General features: G+C 42.6%; 1 protein-coding gene across 2 annotated transcripts in view; it reads left to right on the plus strand.

Moving 5' to 3' along the window:
* Window positions 1–285: 285 nt before the first annotated feature.
* LOC113937261 (immunoglobulin kappa light chain-like) overlaps window positions 286–21,131 on the plus strand; it is a 103,881-nt gene continuing 83,035 nt past the window's right edge. For both annotated transcript variants that reach the window (XM_027621286.1, XM_027621287.1), the window contains exons 1-2: window positions 286–382; window positions 797–1,106. In XM_027621286.1, the coding sequence (XP_027477087.1) occupies window positions 334–382; window positions 797–1,106 (359 nt within the window). In that variant the 5' untranslated portion in view covers window positions 286–333. The remainder of the gene's footprint in view (window positions 383–796; window positions 1,107–21,131) is intronic.

The following is a 21,131-nucleotide window of genomic DNA, read 5'->3' on the forward strand; positions in this document are numbered from 1 at the left end:
CCCTGATGCTTGCTCAGAGTGAAGGAACCATAAGCACTGGGTGCTTGCTGTGATCCACACTTTCACAGTGGGATTGCTCTTCCCACTGCTGCAGGTAGTATGGACTTGACTTTATTGGTTTTCTCTCAAACACAAAGGTCCCAAAGACCTTTTATTTCAATCTGCTCAAAGGTAGGCCCCTCCCACCTCCCCCCTGCCCCTTCCACACTGCTGCACCCAGCAGGGGATTTGCATAGTGTCCCCTAGGGAGGTCCTGCCCTTGCAAGTCTGAGATAAAAGGCCAGCTTGAATCTTGCTTTGACTTACCAGGACTCCTCAGTTCAGCTTCTCAAAATGAGGTTCCCTGCTCAGCTCCTTGGGCTGCTAATGCTTTGGTTCCCTGGTAAGGCCAGAGGGCGGAGAAGAAAGAGAATTAGTGGGGGTGGGGGCTGAGCTGTGGGGACTCCTCTGCTCTGCACATGTATTGTGTGTGCCTGTAGGAGGTGTGTGACTTGACCTCCAGGGTGGGGCAGGTGATGTGTAGATGTGGGAGGTGAGGAAGATTCCAGAAGGAACAAGGACCTGTGCTCTAGTGAGGACTGTGACAGAGAAGGTGGGGATGGGGTGGGCAATGTTCAGAGGCCTCTCTCTACTTCACGGATCTCAGGCTCATTATTGAATGTGCATTTTTGCAGCATGATTGAAATCTCAAATAATGAGAGTAAAAAGCAGTATTTTGGTTAAATAACCAAATGGAAACAATGAAAATAGCTAAATATATTTGTAACGATCATGGCACTTCTCTCTCCTTACCTAGGATCCAGTGGGGAAATCGTGATGACACAGACCCCACTCTCCCGGCCCATCACCCCTGGAGAGCCGGTCTCCATCTCCTGCAGGGCCAGTCAGAGCCTCCTACACAGTAATGGAAACACTTGTTTGCATTGGTTCCGGCAGAAGCCAGGCCAGTCTCCACAGAGCCTGATCTACCTGGTTTCCAACCGTTACGCTGGGGTCCCAGACAGGTTCAGTGGCAGCGGGTCAGGGACGGATTTCACCCTGAGAATCAGCAGGGTGGAGGCTGACGATGTGGGAGTGTATTACTGCGGGCAGTATCTACAGTCTCCTTGCACAGTGGTTCATGCCCGCACACAAACCTCCCTGCCTGGGGCGTCCAGCTGCCCGAGGGAGTGGCTTCTCTGGGGAATCACAGGAGAGCCTCTGAGTCTGTGTCAGAGGAAGGAGTTGGAGGACCCGGGGGCGCAGCTTGCAGCTGGGCGTCAGGCTCCACATGTTAAGGCCCCGACAGCTGCCCGGCCTGGCATGGCAGAAGCAGCAGGGGAATTTAGGGGCTCCTGTCATGTCAGGTGAAAGGAAGAGCAAACGAGTGTTCCTCCACCTAATCTTCTGGCTGTGCCTTTGTTTCTCAAGTAACTGTAGTCACTCTAGTAACCAGACAAGTGACATAGATCTGTGGTAGAAATTGAATACTTATTGGAATGAACAGTGTGGGCTATATCTTCCACAAGATCAAATTTGCCAAGATTAGTAGTAGTGGTATTTTCTCACTTTTCCTTTTTCTACTTCCTACTACTTCACTATCCTTTCCATTAACATGTTCAAGAGAGTGATCTACACAACTTTCCTCAGGGAGAGTATGGGTGAGAAAAATCCGTAAAAATTTTTTTAAATCTGATAGGGCGCCTGGGTGGCTCAGATGGTTAAGCGTCTGCCTTCAGCTCAGGTCATGACTCCAGGGTCCTGGGATCGAGTCCCGCATCAGGCTCCCTGCTGAGCAGGGAGCCTCCTTCTCCCTCTGCTTCTCTCTCTCTTTCTCCGTCTCTCATGAATAAATAAAAAAAATCTTTAAAAAAATTTTTTTAAATCTGATAAATCAAAAGAAACATTTACAAATTTTTGGTTATTATAAGATTCCAATGCCAAGTGTCTTTGATTTCCCTCAAATACATTTTCCTGAGTGACAAGGGGTTCCTGAAATTTCAAAAGTGGTTTTGAAAGTAAACAGCTAAGTAATGATAGAGACAAAAGTTACCTTTGTATATCACAGGAAAATCCTAAATATATGAGGTTTTTCTTTTTCTCCAAAATGGTAAGGATGTTAAGTATATAGAACCCAAACACTGCTTGAGTTGTGATGAATTTGGTGCTTTATTATTGTAAAAATAGATTTTGAACGATAAGTAAATGCATTATTTTCACAGGATGTGGTCATTAACTGAAAATGACCCTGAATAGGATGTTCTTTTGGAAATGTATAGAAAATTTATATATTGACTAGATTCCATTCAAAAGAATGTTTCAGAGTGACACTTGACCTAGAAATTGGTCATGCATTGTCATTACACATATGATACAAGTAAGAGTGATTGAATTCGCAAAACACCCAAACTTGTTTGTAGATAACAAAATAAAGTGTATTACAGATGATTGCCTATCTCAAGGTAATGAACACAAGTACAGTTAAATCTAATACGTCAATTCCAGTAGCTTTGATAGTGTGTGGAAAAACGTATATAGAAATCCAGTAGACTGGAGCCCACAAATCATAGAACTTATAACACTTAATTATTTTAGAATATTGATAAATGCATGATCATGATGGAAAGAGATTATGGAGGCACTGGGAGGAAATGCAATGAGAGCTGGAAGACCAGCAGGGCCATAGTCAGCCCACACGATTGACACACCTTGTGATCTGGAATTTCTGCTTTGATGTCAGGAGAGAAAGCCAAAGTCCCTCAGTGTGTTGAACTAGGTAGAGGAATCTTACATGATGCTCGAATCCCAAATGGCTGTGCTCAAAACAAAATAGTAAAAAATAAATGATTTCATAAAACTGAAAGGAGACACCACGGAGAGTCAGAGGACAATCTAATTGGCTGTTACACAGAAATCTCAAAATACAGTTGATTGAGTATGACAAGATTTCTCTGTCTCTAAGGTAACAGTCCAGAGGTGGGCAGGCTCCCTTGGTAAGGGAAGTGGTTCTGTTGCATTAGGTCACTCTGTTTTTCCCCAGCTGGTCACTTTTGTGTAGAGACCTCGCTCCTAGTTTCAGCAGTTGGTTTCAAATCCTATTTATTTATTTATTTTTTTACAGATTTCTTTTGTTTTTAAGTAATGTCCACACCCATTGTGGGACTTAAACTACAACTCTGAGATCAAGAGTCATATAGTCTACTGACTGAGCCTGAAAGTGCCCCCAAACCTATTCATTCTTGCACTCACGGTCACTATATCAAAATACATAGCACATCTGAAGGAGAGTCTCTGAAGTCTACAGGATTTCATACCCAAGCAGACTCTTTTGTGTGATGTCATATATGGTAGGATTAATGGATGCCATAGTCATGAGTTCATTGTTACACGATCTTCATGACAAACTAGATTTCTTGTCACAACCAATACTCTCATGGGTAAACCAAAAATTCTGTGAACTCTTGGATGGTGACAGCAGCTGAGCCTCACTGGGTCAGGAAGGCTTACTGCAGCTGGAACACAACTAATCCCAGGACTGATGCATCACACCCTCTCCAGGGGAACTGATGAGATGTACAAAAGTAGGAAAAAGTGGTTGGTGGTATTAGTCCCTGCTGGTGGCAGCTCAGATACCCAGAGGTGACAATAATTAGCTCTTCCCTATTGAAGATGGTGGTGGTGGACTCACGCCATTGGGCATATGCATAAACTCCATACATGTCACCATGGCTGCATCACTCATGAACATTGTGAGCCAATAACATGGAACCTGAGATAAGGACTGAGGACAGCTCATCTGCTCAGAGGTATAAGCTTGTTGGTTTGGTGTCTTACCTGTGGTGGATGCTCTGTTCAAGTTTGACAAAACACTGAGTTCCACTGACATAATGTCCACTTCCTTCTGTACATCCACAGTCCTTTGTCCAGATTTCATAATCAGTGACCTTCCGATTTTCTCCTCCCAGGCCCTTGATTAATCAGACATCCAGGAATCCTTGTCAATCCTTATCTCAGGCCAGTTTATTTGTAGGAGTCAGAGTCATAAAGACCGGAACCGTAGTAAGTGATGCCCCAGGTATGTTAGTCATGCTGTGCCCATGGACAGAGAAACCCAAACACTTGGAAGAGTTCAAGAATTCTACTCTCTTCATATCTATACTTCTCTCTCTCTCTTTTTAAATCCCAAATACCAAAGGAGCCTCATGTCCTCCTTGACTTTACTCATCTCCAGGGATCCTTAATACAGAAGTGTGGTCAGGAAAAGTCAGGTACAACGTAGAGAGTGGAGATCCCATGGGTCTCCTTAGCCCCAATGTGTATTTGCAGGTTTCCGTCCTTCTCAGGTGCTTTTGAGGGGAGGTTCTGACTCACCCCGCTGAGTTATCATCAGAGTGTGCATTTGAGGATTTAAAAAGAACACCTTTCATAGAATCCAAAATCTATAAAGAACTTATCAAACTCAACACCCAAAGAACAAATAATCCAATCAAGAAATGGGTGGAAGACATGAACAGACATTTTTCCAAAGAAGACATCCAAATGGCCAACAGACACATGAAAAAGTGCTCAACACCGCTCGGCATCAGGGAAATCCAAATCAAAACCTCCATGAGATACCACCTCACACCCGTCAGAATGGCTAAAATTAACAAGTCAGGAAACGACAGATGTTGGCAGGGATGTGGAGAAAGAGGAACCCTCCTACACTGTTGGTGGGAATGCAAGCTGGTGTAGCCACTCTGCAAAACAGTATGGATGTTCCTCAAACAGTTGAAAATAGAGCTACCGTATGACCCAGCAATTGCACTACCAGGTATTTACCCCAAAGATACAAATGTAGTGATCCAAAGGGGCACCTGCACCCCAGTGTTTATAGGAGCAATATCCACAATAGCTAAACTATGGAAAGAGCCAAGATGTCCATCAACAGATGAATGCATAAAGAAGATGTGGTATATATATATACAATGGAATATTATGCAGCCATAAAAAAACACAAACGAAATCTTGCCATTTGCAATGACGTGGATGGAACTAGAGGGTATTATGCTAAGCGAAATAAGTCAATCAGAGAAAGACATGTATCATATGACCTCACTGATATGAGGAATTCTTCATCTCAGGAAACAAACTGAGGGTTGCTGGAGTGGTGGGGGTTGGGAGGGATGGGGTGGCTGGGTGATAGACATGGGGAAGGGTATGTGCTATGGTGAGCGCTGTGAATTGTGCAAGACTGATGAATCACGGATCTGTACTTCTGAAACAAATAATACATTATATGTTAAAAAAAAAGATAGTGGTAAGGGAAAAATGAAAAATGAAGGAAAAAAAGGGGGGGGAATCGGAGCGGGGGAAGAACCATGAGAGACTATGGACTCTGAGACACAAACTGAGGGTTCTAGAGGGGAGGGGGATGGGAGGATGGGTTAGTCTGGTGATGGGTATTAAAGAGGGCACATTCTGCATGGAGCACTGGGTGTTATATGCAAACAACGAATCATGGAACACTACATCAAAAACTAATGATGTACTATATGGTGATTAACATAACATAATAAAATAAAATTTTTAAAAAGAATGCTGGAAACATCAGAAATAAAAAAAACTATCTCATTAATGATTATATTTGGTATGTGCAGGTTTAAATAAATACTAAAATTAAAAAAAAAAAGAACACCTTTCAGGCAGTTAGTGCTGAATTTCTTCAAGGGGAAGCAGGATGGTGGTTCTGGATACCTAACATGGAGGACGCCAGAGGGGTCCTGAGAGGCAGTGCACTTAGAAAGCAAGAACTTGACCCTCACACCTAGGGTCACAGCCTTGGAGCCTGAGGGTTGGGACCTCTTAACGAAGAGCCACAGGCACCTGAGTTGGTTCTCATCAGGATGCCTGATTTTATCATGGCCACCTCTGCCTGGCATATAGGTGGGGACCCATCTTCAGTGATGCCTCCTCAAAGCCCCTGCAAATCAAGGGCTGTCAGGTCCCTCACTGCACCTGACACTGGAAGAAGCAGATTTCATCTTGGGTTGTGTGGGATGGAGCCGGCTGGTGAGACACCCTAGTCCCCATTAGAAGGCAGATGGGCACTGGAAATAGGAAAGAAGCTTCTCCTCATTGTACTGCTGGTCTGTAAACTTGAGGCCCCCCACTTACTGACAGACGTTCTCTGCAGATGTGGAAGTCCTACATCTGGAGTGAGTCAAGATAGGCCAACAGGTAACATATCACAGACAGTTGGTTCCTTCCTTACCCTCCAGTAGGAAGGCCATTGTGCATCTGGTCCTTGTCAGGGATAGAAAGGTCCCTCCTTAACAGTTCTGATTTTTACCTAGGGTGCCAGTCCCCTTCTGAGGTCAGAAGCCCCACAGCCCCGTGGGAATATAGGAATCCCTCCCTGGGAGCCTCTTGCTCTCATGCTGTCCTCCCCCATCTCATCTCCAGCACCCCCAGAGCAGGTCTCCTAAAGTCAGGAGCTTTGTTAGGAAGAGATCCTCGGAGTGTGTGATCTAATTATGCACTGAATCCTCTTCCCCGCCCCCCCACAGTTCTGTGATGTCAGGACATATCGCTTTCCTTCTGGGGCAGACACAAGTTGTTATACTGCTGTCCTCAGTGGGATCGTCAAGGAAAACTATTCATTTTCTCCTTTTTTGCATAGTTGACATACAATGTGACACACGTTTCAAGTGTACAACATAGTCACTCAACAATTCTACACATTATTCAATGCTCACCGCCATAAGTGTAGCCCCCGTGTGCCAACGTTATTACGTTATTACTGACTATATTCCCTACGCTGTACTTTTCATTTCTGTGACTTTTCATCTCATAAGTGAAACCTTGTACCTCGTGACCCCCTTCACCTATTTCACCCATCCCTCACCCCTCTCCCCTCCGGCAACCATCAGTGTGTTCTCTGTAGGTATGAGTGTGTTTCTGCTTCTTTGTTTGCTCATTTGTTTTGTTTTCTAGATTCCACATGAAGTGAATTCTGTAGCATTTGGCTCTCTCTGCCTGACTTATTTCACTTAGCATAATACTCTCTAGCTCCATCTATGTTACTACAAATGGCAAGATCTCATTCTTTTTTTATGACTGAGGACGATTCCATTTTATATATATATATACCACATCTTCTGCATCCATTCCTCTATGGTTGAACCCTTGGGTTGCTTGCATATCTTGGCTATTGTAAATACTGCTGCAATATACACAGGGCCGCATGTATCTTTTGAATTAGTGTTTTTGTGTTCTTTGTGTAAATACCCAGTAGTGGAATTACTGGATCCTATGGTCCTTCTATGTTTAGGTTGTTGAAGAACCTCCACGCTGTTTCCACAGTGGCTGCACCAATGTTCATGTCTACCAACAGTGCACATGGGTCACTTTTCTCCACATCCTCACCAACATTTGGTATTTCTTGTCTTTTTGATACTAGCCATCCCGACACGTGTGAGATGGTATCTCATCGTCGTTTTGATTTGTATTTCCCTGATGATGAGTGATGTGGAGCATCTTTCCTGTGGCTGTTGGGATCTCTATGGAGAAATGTCTGTCCATGTCTTCCAAAAAAAAAAAAAAAGGCATATAGTTTTTTTTAAATTTTTTATTGCTATGTTAATCACCATACATTACATCATTAGTTCTTGATGTAGTGTTCCATGATTCATTGTCTGTGCATAACCCCCAGTGCTCCACGCAGAATGTGCCCTCTTTAATACCCATCACCAGGCTAACCCATACCCCCACCCTCCTCCCCTCTAGAACCCTCAGTTCGTTTTTCAGAGTCCATCCTCTCTCATGGTTCGTCTCCCCCTCTGACTTACTCCCCTTCATTCTTCCCTTCCTGCTATCTTCTTTTTTTTTCTTAACATATATGGCATTATTTGTTTCAGAAGTACAGATCTGTGATTCAACACTCTTGCACAATTCACAGCGCTCACCATAGCACATACCCTCCCCAATGTCTATCACCCAGCCACCCCATCCCTCCCACCCCCCACCACTCCAGCAACCCTCAGTTTGTTTCCTGAGATGAAGAATTCCTCATATCAGTGAGGTCATATGATATATGTCTTTCTCTGATTGACTTATTTCACTAAGCATAACACCCTCCAGTTCCATCCACGTCATTGCAAATGGCAAGATCTCATTCCTTTTGATGGCTGCATAATATTCCATTGTGTATATATACCACCTCTTCTTCATCCATTCATCTGTCGATGGACATCTTGGCTCTTTCCACAGTTTGGCTATTGTGGACATTGCTGCTATAAACATTGGGGTGCACGTACCCTTTCAGATCCCTACATTTGTAACTTTGTGGTAAACACCCAGTAGTGCAATTGCTAGATTGTATGGTAGCTCTATTTTCAACTGTTTGAGGAACCTCTATACTGTTTTCCAGAGTGGCTGCACCAGCTTGCATTCCCACCAACAGTGTAGGAGGGTTCCCCTTTCTCCGCATCCCGCCCAACATCTGTCGTTTCCTGACTTGTTAATTTTAGCCATTCTGACGGGTGTGAGGTGGTATCTCATTGAGGTTTTGATTTGGATTTCCCTGATGCCAAGCAATGTTGAGCACTTTTTCATGTGTCTGTTGGCCATTTGGATGTCTTCTTTGCAGAAATGTCTGTTCATGTCTTCTGCCCATTTCTTGATTGGATTCTTTGTTCTTTGGCTGTTGAGTTTGATAAGTTCTTTATAAATTTTGGATACTAGCCCTTTATCTGATATGTCATTTGCAAATATTTTCTCCCATTCTGTTGGTTGTCTTTTGGTTTTGTGGACTGTTTCTTTTGCCGTGCAAAAGCTTTTTATCTTGATGAAATCCCAATAGTTCATTTTGCCCTTGCTTCCCTTGCCTTTGGCGATGTTTCTAGGAAGAAGTTGCTGTGGCTGAGGTCGAAGAGGTTGCTACCTGTGTTCTCCTTTAGGATTTTGATGGACTCCTGTCTCACGTTTAGGTCTTTCAACCATTTGGAGTCTATTTTTGTGTGTGGTGTAAGGAAATGGTCCAGTTTCATTCTTCTGCATGTGGCTGTCCAATTTTCCCAACACCATTTGTTGAAGAGACTGTCTTTTTTCCATTGGACATTCTTTCCTGCTTTGTCGAGATTAGTTGACCATAGAGTTGAGGGTCCATTTCTGGGCTCTCAATTCTGTTCCATTGATCGATGTGTCTGTTGTTGTGCCAGTACCATACTGTCTTGATGATGACAGCTTCGTAACAGAGCTGGAAGTCTGGAATTGTGATGCCGCCAGTTTTGCTTTTCTTTTTCAAAATTCCTCTGGCTATTCGGGGTCTTTTCTGGTTCCATACAAATGTTAGGATTATTTGTTCCATTTCTTTGAAAAAAGTGGATGGTACTTTGATGGGGATTGCATTGAATGTGTAGATTGCTCTAGGAAGCACTGACATCTTCACAATGTTTGTTCTTCCAATCCATGAGCATGGAACGTTTTTCCATTTCTTTTGTGTCTTCTTCAATTTCTTTCATGAGTATTTTATAGTTTTCTGAGTACAGATCCTTTGCCTCCGGTTAAATTTATTCCTAGGTATCTTATGGTTTTCGGTGCAATTGTAAATGGGATCGACTCCTTGATTTGTCTCTCTTCTGTCTTGTTGTTGGTGTATAGGAATGCCACTGATTTCTGTGCATTGATTTTATATCCTGCTACTTTACTGAATTCCTGTATGAGCTCTAGCAGTTTTGGGGTGGAGTCTTTTGGGTTTTCCACATACAGTATCATACCATCTGCAAAGAGTGAGAGTTTGACTTCCTCCTTGCCGATTTGGATGCCTTTGATTTCTTTTTGTTGTCTGATTGCTGTGGCTGGGACTTCTAATACTATGTTGAATAGCAGTGGTGAGAGTGGACATCCCTGCCGCATTCCTGACCTTAGGGGAAAAGCTCTCAGCTTTTCCCCATTGAGAATGATATTCGCTGTAGGTTTTTCATAGATGACTTTTATGATATTGAGGTAGGTACCCTCTATCCCTATACCCTGAAGAGTTTTGATCAAGAAAGGATGCTGTACTTTGTCAAATGCTCTTTCTGCATCTATTGAGAGGATCATATGATTCTTGTTCTTTCTTTTGTCAATGTATTGTATCACGTTGATTGATTTGCGGATGTTGAACCAAACTTGCAGCCCGGGGATAAATCCCACTTGGTCATGGTGAATAATCCTTTTAATGTACTGTTGGATCCTATTGGCTAGTATTTTGGTGAGAATTTTTGCATCCATGTTTGTCAAGGATATTGGTTTGTAATTCTCCTTTTTGATGAGGTCTTTGTCTGGTTTTGGGATCAAGGTAATGCTGGCCTCATAAAATGAGTTTGGAAGTTTTCCTTCCATTTTTAGTTTTTGGAACAGTTTCAGGAGAATAGGTATTAATTCTTCTTGAAATGTCTGATAGAATTCCCCTGGGAAGCCATCTGGCCCTGGGCTTTTGTTTGTTGGGAGATTTTTGATGACTGCTTCAATTTCCTTCGTGGTTATAGGTCTGTTCAGGTTTTCTGTTTCTTCCTGGTTCAATTTTGGTAGTTGATACATCTCTAGGAATGCACCCATTTCTTCCAGGTTATCTAATTTGCTGGCATAGAGTTGCTCATAATATGTTCTTAAAATTGTTTGTATTTCTTTGGTGTTGGTTGTGATCTCTCCTCTTTCCTTCATGATTTTGTTGATTTGGGTCCTTTCTCTTTTCTTTTTGATAAGTCTGGCCAGGGGTTTATCAATCTTGTGAATTCTTTCAAAGAACCAGCTCCTAGTTTCATTGATCTGTTCTACTGTTCTTTTGGTTTCTAGTTCATTGATTTCTGCTCTGATCTTTATGATTTCTCTTCTCCTGCTGGGTTTAGGCTTTATTTGCTGTTCTTTCCCCAGCTCCTTTAGGTGTAGGGTTAGGTTGTGTATTTGAGACCTTTCTTGTTTCTTGAGAAAGGCTTGTATTGCTATATACTTTCCTTTCAGGACTGCCTTTGCTGTATCCCAAATATTTTGGACAGTTGTGTTTTCATTTTCATTGGTTTCCATGAATTTTTTTAATTCTTCTTTAACTTCCCGGTTGACCCATTCATTCTTTAGTAGGATGCTCTTCAGCCTCCATGTATTTGAGTTCTTTCCGACTTTCCTCTTGTGATTGAGTTCTAGTTTCAAAGCATTGTGGTCTGAAAATATGCAGGGAATAATCCCAATCTTTTGGTACCAGTTGAGACCTGATTTGTGACCTAGGATGTGATCGATTCTGGAGAACGTTCCATGGGCACTAGAGAAGAATGTGTATTCCGTTGCTTTGGGATGGAATGTTCTGAATATGTCTGTGAAGTCCATTTGGTCCAGTGTGTCATTTGAAGTCTTTATTTCCTTGTTGATCTTTTGCTTAGATGATCTGTCCATTTCAGTCAGGGGGGTGTTAAAGTCCCCCGCTATTATTGTATTGTTGTCAAGGTGTTTCTTCGCTTTTGTTATTAATTGCCTTATATAATTGGCTGCTCCCACTTTAGGGGCATAGATATTTACAATTGTTAGATCTTCTTGTTGGATAGACCCTTTAAGTAGGTTATAGTGTCCTTCCTCAACTCTTATTACAGTGTTTGTTTTAAAATCTAATTTGTCTGATATAAGGATTGCCACCCAACTTTCTTTTGGTGTCCATTAGCATGGTAAATGGTTTTCCACCCCCTCACTTTCAATCTGGGGGTGTCTTTGGGTCTAAAATGAGTCTCTTGCAGACAGCATATCGAGGGGTCTTGTTTTTTAATCCAATCTGATTGCCTGTGGGTTTTGATTGTGGCATTGAGGCCATTTACATTCAGGGTAACTATTGAAAGGTATGAATTTAGTGCCATTGTATTGCCTGTAAGGTGACTGTTACTGTATCTTGTCTGTGTTCCTTTCTGGTCTATGCTGCTTTTAGGCTCTCTCTTTGCTTAGAGGACCCCTTTCAATATTTCTTGGAGGGCTAGTTTTGTGTCTGCAAATTCCTTTAGTTTTTGTTTGTCCTGGAAGCTTTTTATCTCGCCTTCTATTTTCGATGACATCCTAGCTGGATATAGTATTCTTGGCTGCATATTTTTCTCGTTTAGTGCTCTGAAGATATCATGCCAGTCTTTTCTGGCCTGCCAGGTGTCTGTGGATAGGTCTGTTGCCAATCTAATGTTTCTACCATTGTAGGTTACACATCTCTTCTCCCGAGCTGCTTTCAGGATCTTCTCTTTGTCTCTGAGACTCGTAAGTTTTACTATTAGATGTTGGGGTGGTGACCTATTTTATTGATTTTGAGAGGGGTTCTCTGTGCCTCCTAGATTTTGATGCTTGTTTCCTTCCCCACATTAGGGAAGTTCTCTGCTATAATTTGCTCCAATATACCTTCTGCCCCTCTCTCTCTTTCTTCTTCTTCTGGGATCCCAATTATTCTAATGTTGTTTCGTCTTATCGTATCGCTTATCTCTCGAAATCTGCCCTCGTGATCCTGTAGTTGTTTATCTCTCTTTTTCTCAGCCTCTTTATTTTCCATCATTTGGTCTTCTATATCGCTGATTCTCTCTTCTGCCTCATTTATCCTAGCAGTTAGTGCCCCCATTTTTTATTGCACCTCCTGAATAGGCTTTTGATTTCGACTTGGTTAGATTTTAGTTCTTTTATTTCTCCAGAAAGGGTTTCTCTAATAACGTCCATGCTTTTTTCAAGCCCAGCTAGTATCTTTAAAGTCATGATTCTGAACTCTAGGTCTGACATCATACTAATGTCCGTATTGAGTAGGTCCCTGGCAGACGGTACTATCTCTTGTTCTTTTTGCTGAAGTGATTTTTTTGTCTTGTCATTTTGTCCAGAGGAGAATAGATGAATGAGAGAACAAAATGCTAACAGGTTACCAACGTCCCCAGCAAATATGCTCCATACGAATCAGAAAAGACCTGAAACCAGGGGAAAAGAAAGGGAAAGAAAGAAAAAAGAAAGAGAAAAGAAAGAAAAAGAAAAAAATGTAAAAGATAAGAACAAAAACCGAACAATACAAAAAAAACAGAATATGATCAAATATGATCGGGGTAGTGCATAGATCAGTGCCACCCACTAGATTTTGGGCGTATTTTGGTCTGTTAGAAAAAAGTGCCTCCTAAAATTTTAAAGGAAGAAAGACTTATATATGTACAAAATAAGGGTTGATACAATGAAGGGATGGAAGATGATGTAAAGTTGAAAATTATAAAATATTTTATAAAAGGAATTGATAAGATAAGTTGTTTGAAAAAAGAAAGATTTTAGGGTGCCTGGGTGGCTCAGTTGGTTGAGTGGCTGCCTTCGGCTCGGGTCATGACCCTGGAGTCCCGGGATCAAGTCCTGCATCGGGCTCCCTGCTCAGCAGGGAGTCTGCTTCTCCCTCTGACCCTCTTCCCTCTTGTGTTCTCTGTCTCTCATTCTCTCTCTCTCAAATAAATAAAATCTTTAAAAAAAAAAGAAAAAAGAAAGATTTTAAAAAGAAAAGAAAAAAGAAAAAAAAGGGAGAGAATGTGATCAGGCAGGAGATTAGAACAAAGCCATACACTAGTGATTTAGGGTATATTTTGATCTGTTAGAAGAAACTGTATCTCAAAATTTTAAAGAGAGAACAACTTATATACACATGCCAAAAATAAGGGTAACTACTATGAAGGGATAAAATATGACTCTAAAAATGAAAAATAAAAAATGTTTTTTTAAAAAAAGGGATTGATAAGATGTTGGTTGAAAAAGGGAAAAAGAAAAATTAAAAAAACAGTTTAAAAAATTAACTTTGAAAAACTAATGAATCATGGTAAAAAAGCCATGAATTCTATGTGCAGTATTCTCCTAGCGCTGGAGTTCTCCCGTTCTCCTTGATCGGTAAACTTGGTCTTGGCTTGCTGGCTGTTCGTGCTGATCTTCTGGGGGAGGGGCCTGTTGCCGTGGTTCCTAAATGTCTTTGCCGGTGGCGGAATTGCCCCGCCCTTGTCGTTTGGGCTAAGCAAGCTGCTTGGGTTTGCTCTCAGGAGTTTTTGTTCCCTGCAAGCTTTTGGTACAGCTTTGGAGGACCAGGGTGAAAATGGTGGCCTCCCAATCTCCACTCGGAGGAGCTGAGAACTCGGGGCCCCGCTCCTTAGTGCACCCCCAGAGAAAAGCAGTCACTCCCGCCTCCCTGGTCTCTGGCCGCACTCCGTGCTCACCTGGCCTTTGACCGAGCGTTTCTGTCTCTGGCACTCGACCCCGTGTGGAGTCTCCAAACCCAGCAGATCCCTGCAGTGTGCTCCCGCGCCGCTCCTCCTGGGGGAGGGAGGGGAGTCTCCCCGGATCTGCCGCTTGTTGGGTCCCTGCTGGAGGAGCAGTGGCCCGACTGGGCCGCAGATCACAGTTTATGGCAACCCCGAGCTGAGAGCCCACGCCTCGGCTCCGTCTCTGTAGCCGGCTTCCCCGCTCCGATACCTGGGAGCTCTGCTGCACTCAGGCACCCCTGGTCTTTCTGTGACCCCGAGAGTCCTGAGACCACACTGTCCCGCAAGGGTTCCACCCCCCACTTAGCCACTGGAGCGATGTCCCTCAGCAGAGCCAACTTCTAAAAGTTCCGATTTTGTGCTCCGCGGCTCTAGCACTTGCCAGAAGCGGCCGATGGAGGCCCCCTCCCCCGCCGTCTCTCCTCCCGATTATCGCCTCAGATTCACTTCTCCGCACGTCCTACCTTCCAGAAAGTGGGTGCTTCTCTGTTCAGAGAGTTGTTGCTACTCTCTTCTTCGGTCTCCTGTTGAGTTCGTAGGTGTTCAGAATGGTTTGATCCCTATTCAGCTGAATTCCTGAGACCAGATGAAATCCAGGTCTCCTACTCCTCCGCCATCTTGCTCCGCCCCCCAAAAGGCATATAGTTTTAAGTTTTCTAATTCTTCCAGACTCCGTTCTTTATTTTTAAAATCCATGTTTGGAATTCAAAAAACTCTGCTTTTGTTTCAACATGCTGTGACCGAGACTGTTAGAAGATTTTGGCTGTAGGCAAAGTTCTGCACCCAAACCAGCTCATCAGACACCCCGGTGCCACAAGGAGATGTATCTTCTCCAGTATCCAATCTGTGAACCTGGAAATGAGCCCTGCTAGCAGGTTACATTTTTGCCTCTTTCAAATGATGCTCTAAGGGTAAATGAGAGCAGCATCCAGTGGATAACAGTGTGGGCTCTGGAGCTGGAATGCCTGAGTGTAAACTCTGCCTCCGACCTCTAGTGTGAGCTAGCTTATGACCTCAAACAACTTTGTCAATTTTCTCATCCATAAAGGAGGACATTAATCATCCTATATCATAGGATTGCTCTGAAGAGTAAATTAGTTACTACAATACCTACAAGTGCATTTGGCACAGAATGCATCTACAACAAATGTTCAAAAATGAAATTGTTTTCCTTCTTTCAGAGTGAAACTCAGGGAACAGAGAGACTCTAGATAGGCAATTAGCCACTCTCCCAAAGGCCTTTGGTCAGGTGTGTGGTAATCTCCTATAAACAATAAAATGGAAAATCTTCCTGCAAAAAAGCTGAAAGTGGTTTCATTGAAAATTATCTGAGTTATATTTCATGAACTGTAGGGTCCACCATTGCAGGTTGAAAGGAGCACTCATTCAGTTTTAGACCAAACACTGGAAAGCCTTCTGGACTAGCTGGAGTACTAGCTAGTCCAGACACCCACAAAACTCTAAACATGGCAGGTTCATCACCTTTGTGGAACTTGGGAGCAAAGCAGCAAAGAAAGGGGCTACTCTCAGCCTTCAGACTCTATTCAGTGCAGATTTGGGACAACAGGTTGCAATTTCTGCATATATTGACTAACGCCTACTTAAAATTGCCAGATGTGATCAGTGTAGACATAGAAGAGGGTGTCCCCTCCCTCCAGGATCATCTGACGGTCACCACCCTGCCCCGGTAAGATCACTGAAAGGAGTGAAGCTGAGATCCGCTCAGAACTGAGAACGTGAAGGCCAGTTTTCCTGTGCAGCCATCACCCTGTGCTCCCAATACTTCCCAGGGGAGTGGGGGAGCCAGTGGGAGCCTCTGGAGTCAGCCCCAGACAGCACCCTGAGAGAGAGAAAAAAATGCGGCCTACGCACAGACAAACTGAATCGCTCTGGATCCTGATTCTGATGACTGTACAGTCACTCCTTTGCTAACGTGTTGAGCAGCAAAATCTTGGATGACCTCTGTAGTCTTTGGATACCAGACATGATGGGGAAATCACAATTCGGGAAGAGTTGACCCCTAACTTAAAACTATGCATCACTACCTCATGTTGCCACACTCTGCCACAGAACTTGGAAAGCAATTTTCATTTGTTACAGGCATCAGAAATAAGACATGTTTGAAAATGTACAAGAAAGAAGTTCACTTTATCCTACAAACAATATTGTCAAAGAACAGGGAAAAACCTCAGGGTGTCTCCCTCCACGTGGCCACAAGAGGGCGCAAAGGTACCACGGGAATCCCAGGATGAGTGGGTGTGTCTGGCCAGAATGGTCCAGAGCCCAGACTGATTTTAGATGTTATTATTACTTCTTGTTACCACTTAGGATTACATCTCAGAGCTTCCCCTTTTCATCTAGGGATAATTTCACACCTCCTCCTGCTGCCCAATCTTTCCCTCAGACTCCATGGCCACAGGGAAAATAGCACGTAGGGAGGACCCGCAAAATGACATACTTGATTTGGCTGGAAACAAGTTCTCTCCATCAGATACTGTCCCAGGCAGAGTGTAACTCTGGGGAAATGACCATGCAGAGAACACATGTGAGAAAGACTTGTGGTGAGAGGTCCCTCTGGCAAAGGAAAGGAACATGGAGTAGTCATTGACGGGTGTGACTACACCATGTGTAGTGAAATCACTTTCACCTTTTTTGAGGGAAGATTTTCCATTTTATTATTTATCGGAGATTACCACACAGCTGACCTCCTGACAAGGAGCAGCTATGAGAACGAGGGAAGCCTGCAGGCTCTCGCAGGCCCGTGGCCACGGTCTTGGGGACCTGTCAACCAGACCAGACTCACACTTGCTCACATCTGCATCACCGTTGGTGTCAGAGAGAGAATTGGCGTAGTCCAAGTTCCCAACACTTCAGAACTGTGCATGCAGTCTCGCAGTGACCACCAGGGTGACTGATGAAACTGGCTTTGGTTAGATTTATACCCGTAGCTGCAGTCAGGATGGAAAATCGGGCAGAAGAGACATCTCTCAAGACCGAATGAAAAATCACCACCTTGTGACTTTTTTCTCTTCCAAAACTGATCTTCCGTGACATAAGGGAAACCTGAGTGTGAAGGGGACCCGAGGTTATTCACCCCCAAACGTGGCCTGGCCAACTGACCATCCCAATTGGATGGTCCATCCCAGGCGTCTGTATATCCTCTTTAGATAACCAGTGTCTGGGACAGCCTGGCAGAGGCGGCTCACGGATGGTTCCATGCTGACTCTCTTCCCCCCCCAGCTCAGGCAATGCTAATCCCTGAACGAATGGCAGCCTGTTCTCCTTGGCACCAAGAGCACAGGCCTGCTCTGCCCTGACCTCACTGCCACCCTCAGAGCCTCAGTGCACATCCACTGCGTCATGGACAGTGGTGGGGGCCCTGGGAGAGTATTTTTTCCCCAAAACCCAAGTCAGACTCACTGTATCCAGTAAGTTCTGATCGGCCCTTCTCTGCCATCCTTCTTTATACACACAACGTCTGCACCCTCTCCTCGTTTGTACCTTGCACAATCATCAAAAGACACAATCCAAATGATTATATCAGAAATAAAAAACTTGGAAAATCATCTTGTTACTCAAATAAGTGCAATAGAGGTATGGTTACATAGTCTTCAAGTGAGATTGTCAGAATAGTGTCCTAACCCCGTGAATGCTAATATGGCATCAATCCTGACATGAGATTGCTGTCTCAATCTCCCTAGTTGGGAGTAGCTCAGTGATTTATGTAACTGAATTTTTTATCTTTTATTTCTCCAGCATGTCAAGTGGTACAAAATCCTATTAATTTATCCGAATAATTGACACAATAACAGCCATGCATTGGTGGGTGTTTTAATAAATCACATTTTCCGTAAGTCCCATATTTTCATCAATCTTTTTCCTCTTTTCCTTTCTCCAGGCTGTTAACACCCACGTTGTAACTAACCATCACAGAAACATTTGTCATCTAAGGCTGAACGTAATTTATTTTTTCAATATTCTCTATTGGGTTGCAAGCTACAAATATAACTACATTTGAAAAACAACCTCAAGCACAGGTAATCTCAGACAGAAATAGACTATTAATAAATCGTCTATTAATAAATAGAATTAATAAAATGACAAATAGAATTAATAAAAATAAATATTAATAAATTCAGCACAACCAAATAAGGAGAATGTTTTTTTGTTTTTTTAAATTTTTTATTGTTATGTTAATCACCATACATCACATCATTAGCTTTTGATGTAGTGTTCCATGATTCATTGTGCATAACACCCAGTGCTCCACGCAGAACGTGCCCTCTTTAATACCCATCACCAGGCTAACCCATCCCCCCACCCCCCTCCCCTCTAGAACCCTCAGTTTGTTTTTCAGAGTCCATCGTCTCTCATGGTTCCTCTCCCCCTCCGACTTACTCCCCTTCATTCTTCAACGTTCCTCTCTGATCCTCCCCGCCTTGTGTACGGTTGGAAGTCAAACTCAGCGCAAAAGCCAGACAAGTGAAGCCATTCCTGGAAATGCAAGTGGAATTCGGTTGGTGTTTGACAGTTTTCATTGTTGATCACTGAGTCATTCTCCATGCCAGTTATATGTCTTTGCAGTTTTTCTATTTCTTCATTGCTGGTTCTTGTCAGCTTGTACATTTCTAGGAATTTGTTCATTTCATCTGGAAATTTCAATGTGTGGATGTACAGTTGTTCGTAATACTCCCTTCTTGTCCATTTATTTCTGTAAAATGTAGTAATGTCTGCATTTTCAAATCTGATTTTAGTAATTTGAGTGTTGCCTCTTTTTTCTTAGGCAAGCTGAAGATTTGCCGATCTTACTGATTTTTAAAGAACCAAACTCTAGTATGTTTTATTTTCTCTATATTTTAATTTTATTTTATTAATATCTTTTCCAATATCTGTAATTTCCTCCCTTCTGCTAGCATTGGGTTTATTTTGCTCTTCTTTTTCTAGTTCTAAGATAAACAACTGCGTGGTAGATTTTATACTATAAAGAAATTTCAAAAATTGAATTCATTATACATTTACTAGGTAATAGTCAACTCCCTTTAGCGTTTTCATAAGATATTTTCAGTTAGAAAATGGCTCTCAACCTTTCTGCTTCCTTACTTCACTTAGAAACAAGTGTCCACATTCTGCTGACTCTGTCTGCAGCTTTCATCTCTGCATCTTCAAGAGAAAATGTCACCATGCTGTGCAATGTATATGTGTACATATATAATGGAATATATATATATAATGGTATATATATGTGCATATATGTATAATGGAATATTACTCAGCTATAAAAAAGAATGAAATCTTGCCTTTTGCAACAACATGGATTTAGCTAGAGGCTATTATGCTAAGCAAAATGAGTCAGTCAGAGAAAGACAAATACCATATGATTTCATTCATATGTGGAATTGAAGAAACAAAACAAATGAGCCAAAAGGGAAAAGAGAGAGAGAGAGGCAAACGATGAAACAGACTCTTAATTATAGAGAACAAACTATAATGTTTGCCATGGTCACCAAAGGGGAGGGGAGCGGGGGTGGGTGAAATAGGTGATGGGGATTGGGGAGTGCACTGCTGTGATGAGCACCTGCTGTTGTATGGACATGTTGTACTGTACACTATATTGTACATCTGAAACTAATATTACATTGCACATTAACTGGAATTTAAATAAAACCTTTTAAAAAGCCAATAATTCTAATACTGCTGAAAGGAAATAAAAAGAATTATTTTGACAAGAAAGGACATTTTTACACAGGGATTTTATCCACGGATTTTTAAAAAACGAAGGAAGATCCCTCCCTTCCCCAGGGCAGGCAACAACACAGGAACCACTGTTTGTAGCCAATGGGACTCTTGTTTTTCCCCATTGAACTTTCGATCAAAATAACCCCCTCAATTTCCTCCTAAACTCTAATTAAAAATAACCTACCCTTTGTCTCTTTGGACTTGCCTAGGATTTGTCATAGGTTTCTTTTTTTTTTTTTTTTAAAGGTTGGGGTTTCTTTCTTTTTTTTTTTAAGATTTTATTTATTCATTTGAGACACAGAGATAGAGAAAGAGAGAAAGCATGAGCAGGGAGAGAGGCAGAGGGAGACGCAGGCTCCTCGCTGAGCCAGGAGCCCGATGTGGGGCTCGATCCCAGGACCCTGGGATCATGACCCGAGCCGAAGGCAGATGCTTAACCATCTGAGCCACCCAGGTGCCCCTGTCATAGGTTTCTTGTCCTCTCCTATTCCTGAGTAAACTCATTTTACTGATAAAAAAAAAAAAAGACTGGCCATGTACTTTAAAGTTCATCATACCTGTAACTAACAACTCCCAAAGTTTCCCACCCTATCCCTCTAGTGCCTGGACACACCATTCCACTCTGCTTTTTGAGTTCGACTCTTTTAGATCCTACATATAAGTGATCTCATTGAAGAGTTGTCTTTCTGTGTCAGACTTCTCTCACTTAGTATAATGACTTCAAGTTCCATCCAGTTGGTTGCAAATGGCAGAATGTCATTCTTTGTCATGACTGAATAATATTCCATTGTGTACATATACCACACCTTCCTTATCCATTCATCCACTGATGGACACTTAGGTCGTTTGTCTATCTTTGCTATTGTGAATAATGTTTCAATAAACATGGGAGTGCAGCTATCTCTGGTAATCTGATTTCTTTCAGGGAGCTTGGAAAGACAAGGTTTATTACTCAGAGTTCCTAGAAGGAACATGTCATACCCGGGGCCACATAGCAAGCACAGAGGTAGACAGAGAAAGAAAGACAGAGAGAGGGAGAGCAAGTCAGGCAGTAGCATTACGATAATAAAAAAGCCAACTGTCAGTTCTTTACAGTGGACATGGGAGCTGCTTTTGTTCAACATTAGCTTGGAGGGGGCCCAGGAAGATGTTCATTGACCTTGAGGAGATTGACAT

The sequence above is a fragment of the Zalophus californianus genome, chromosome 8, assembly GCF_009762305.2.
Source record: "Zalophus californianus isolate mZalCal1 chromosome 8, mZalCal1.pri.v2, whole genome shotgun sequence".
In the NCBI taxonomy this organism is placed as follows: Eukaryota; Metazoa; Chordata; class Mammalia; order Carnivora; family Otariidae; genus Zalophus; species Zalophus californianus.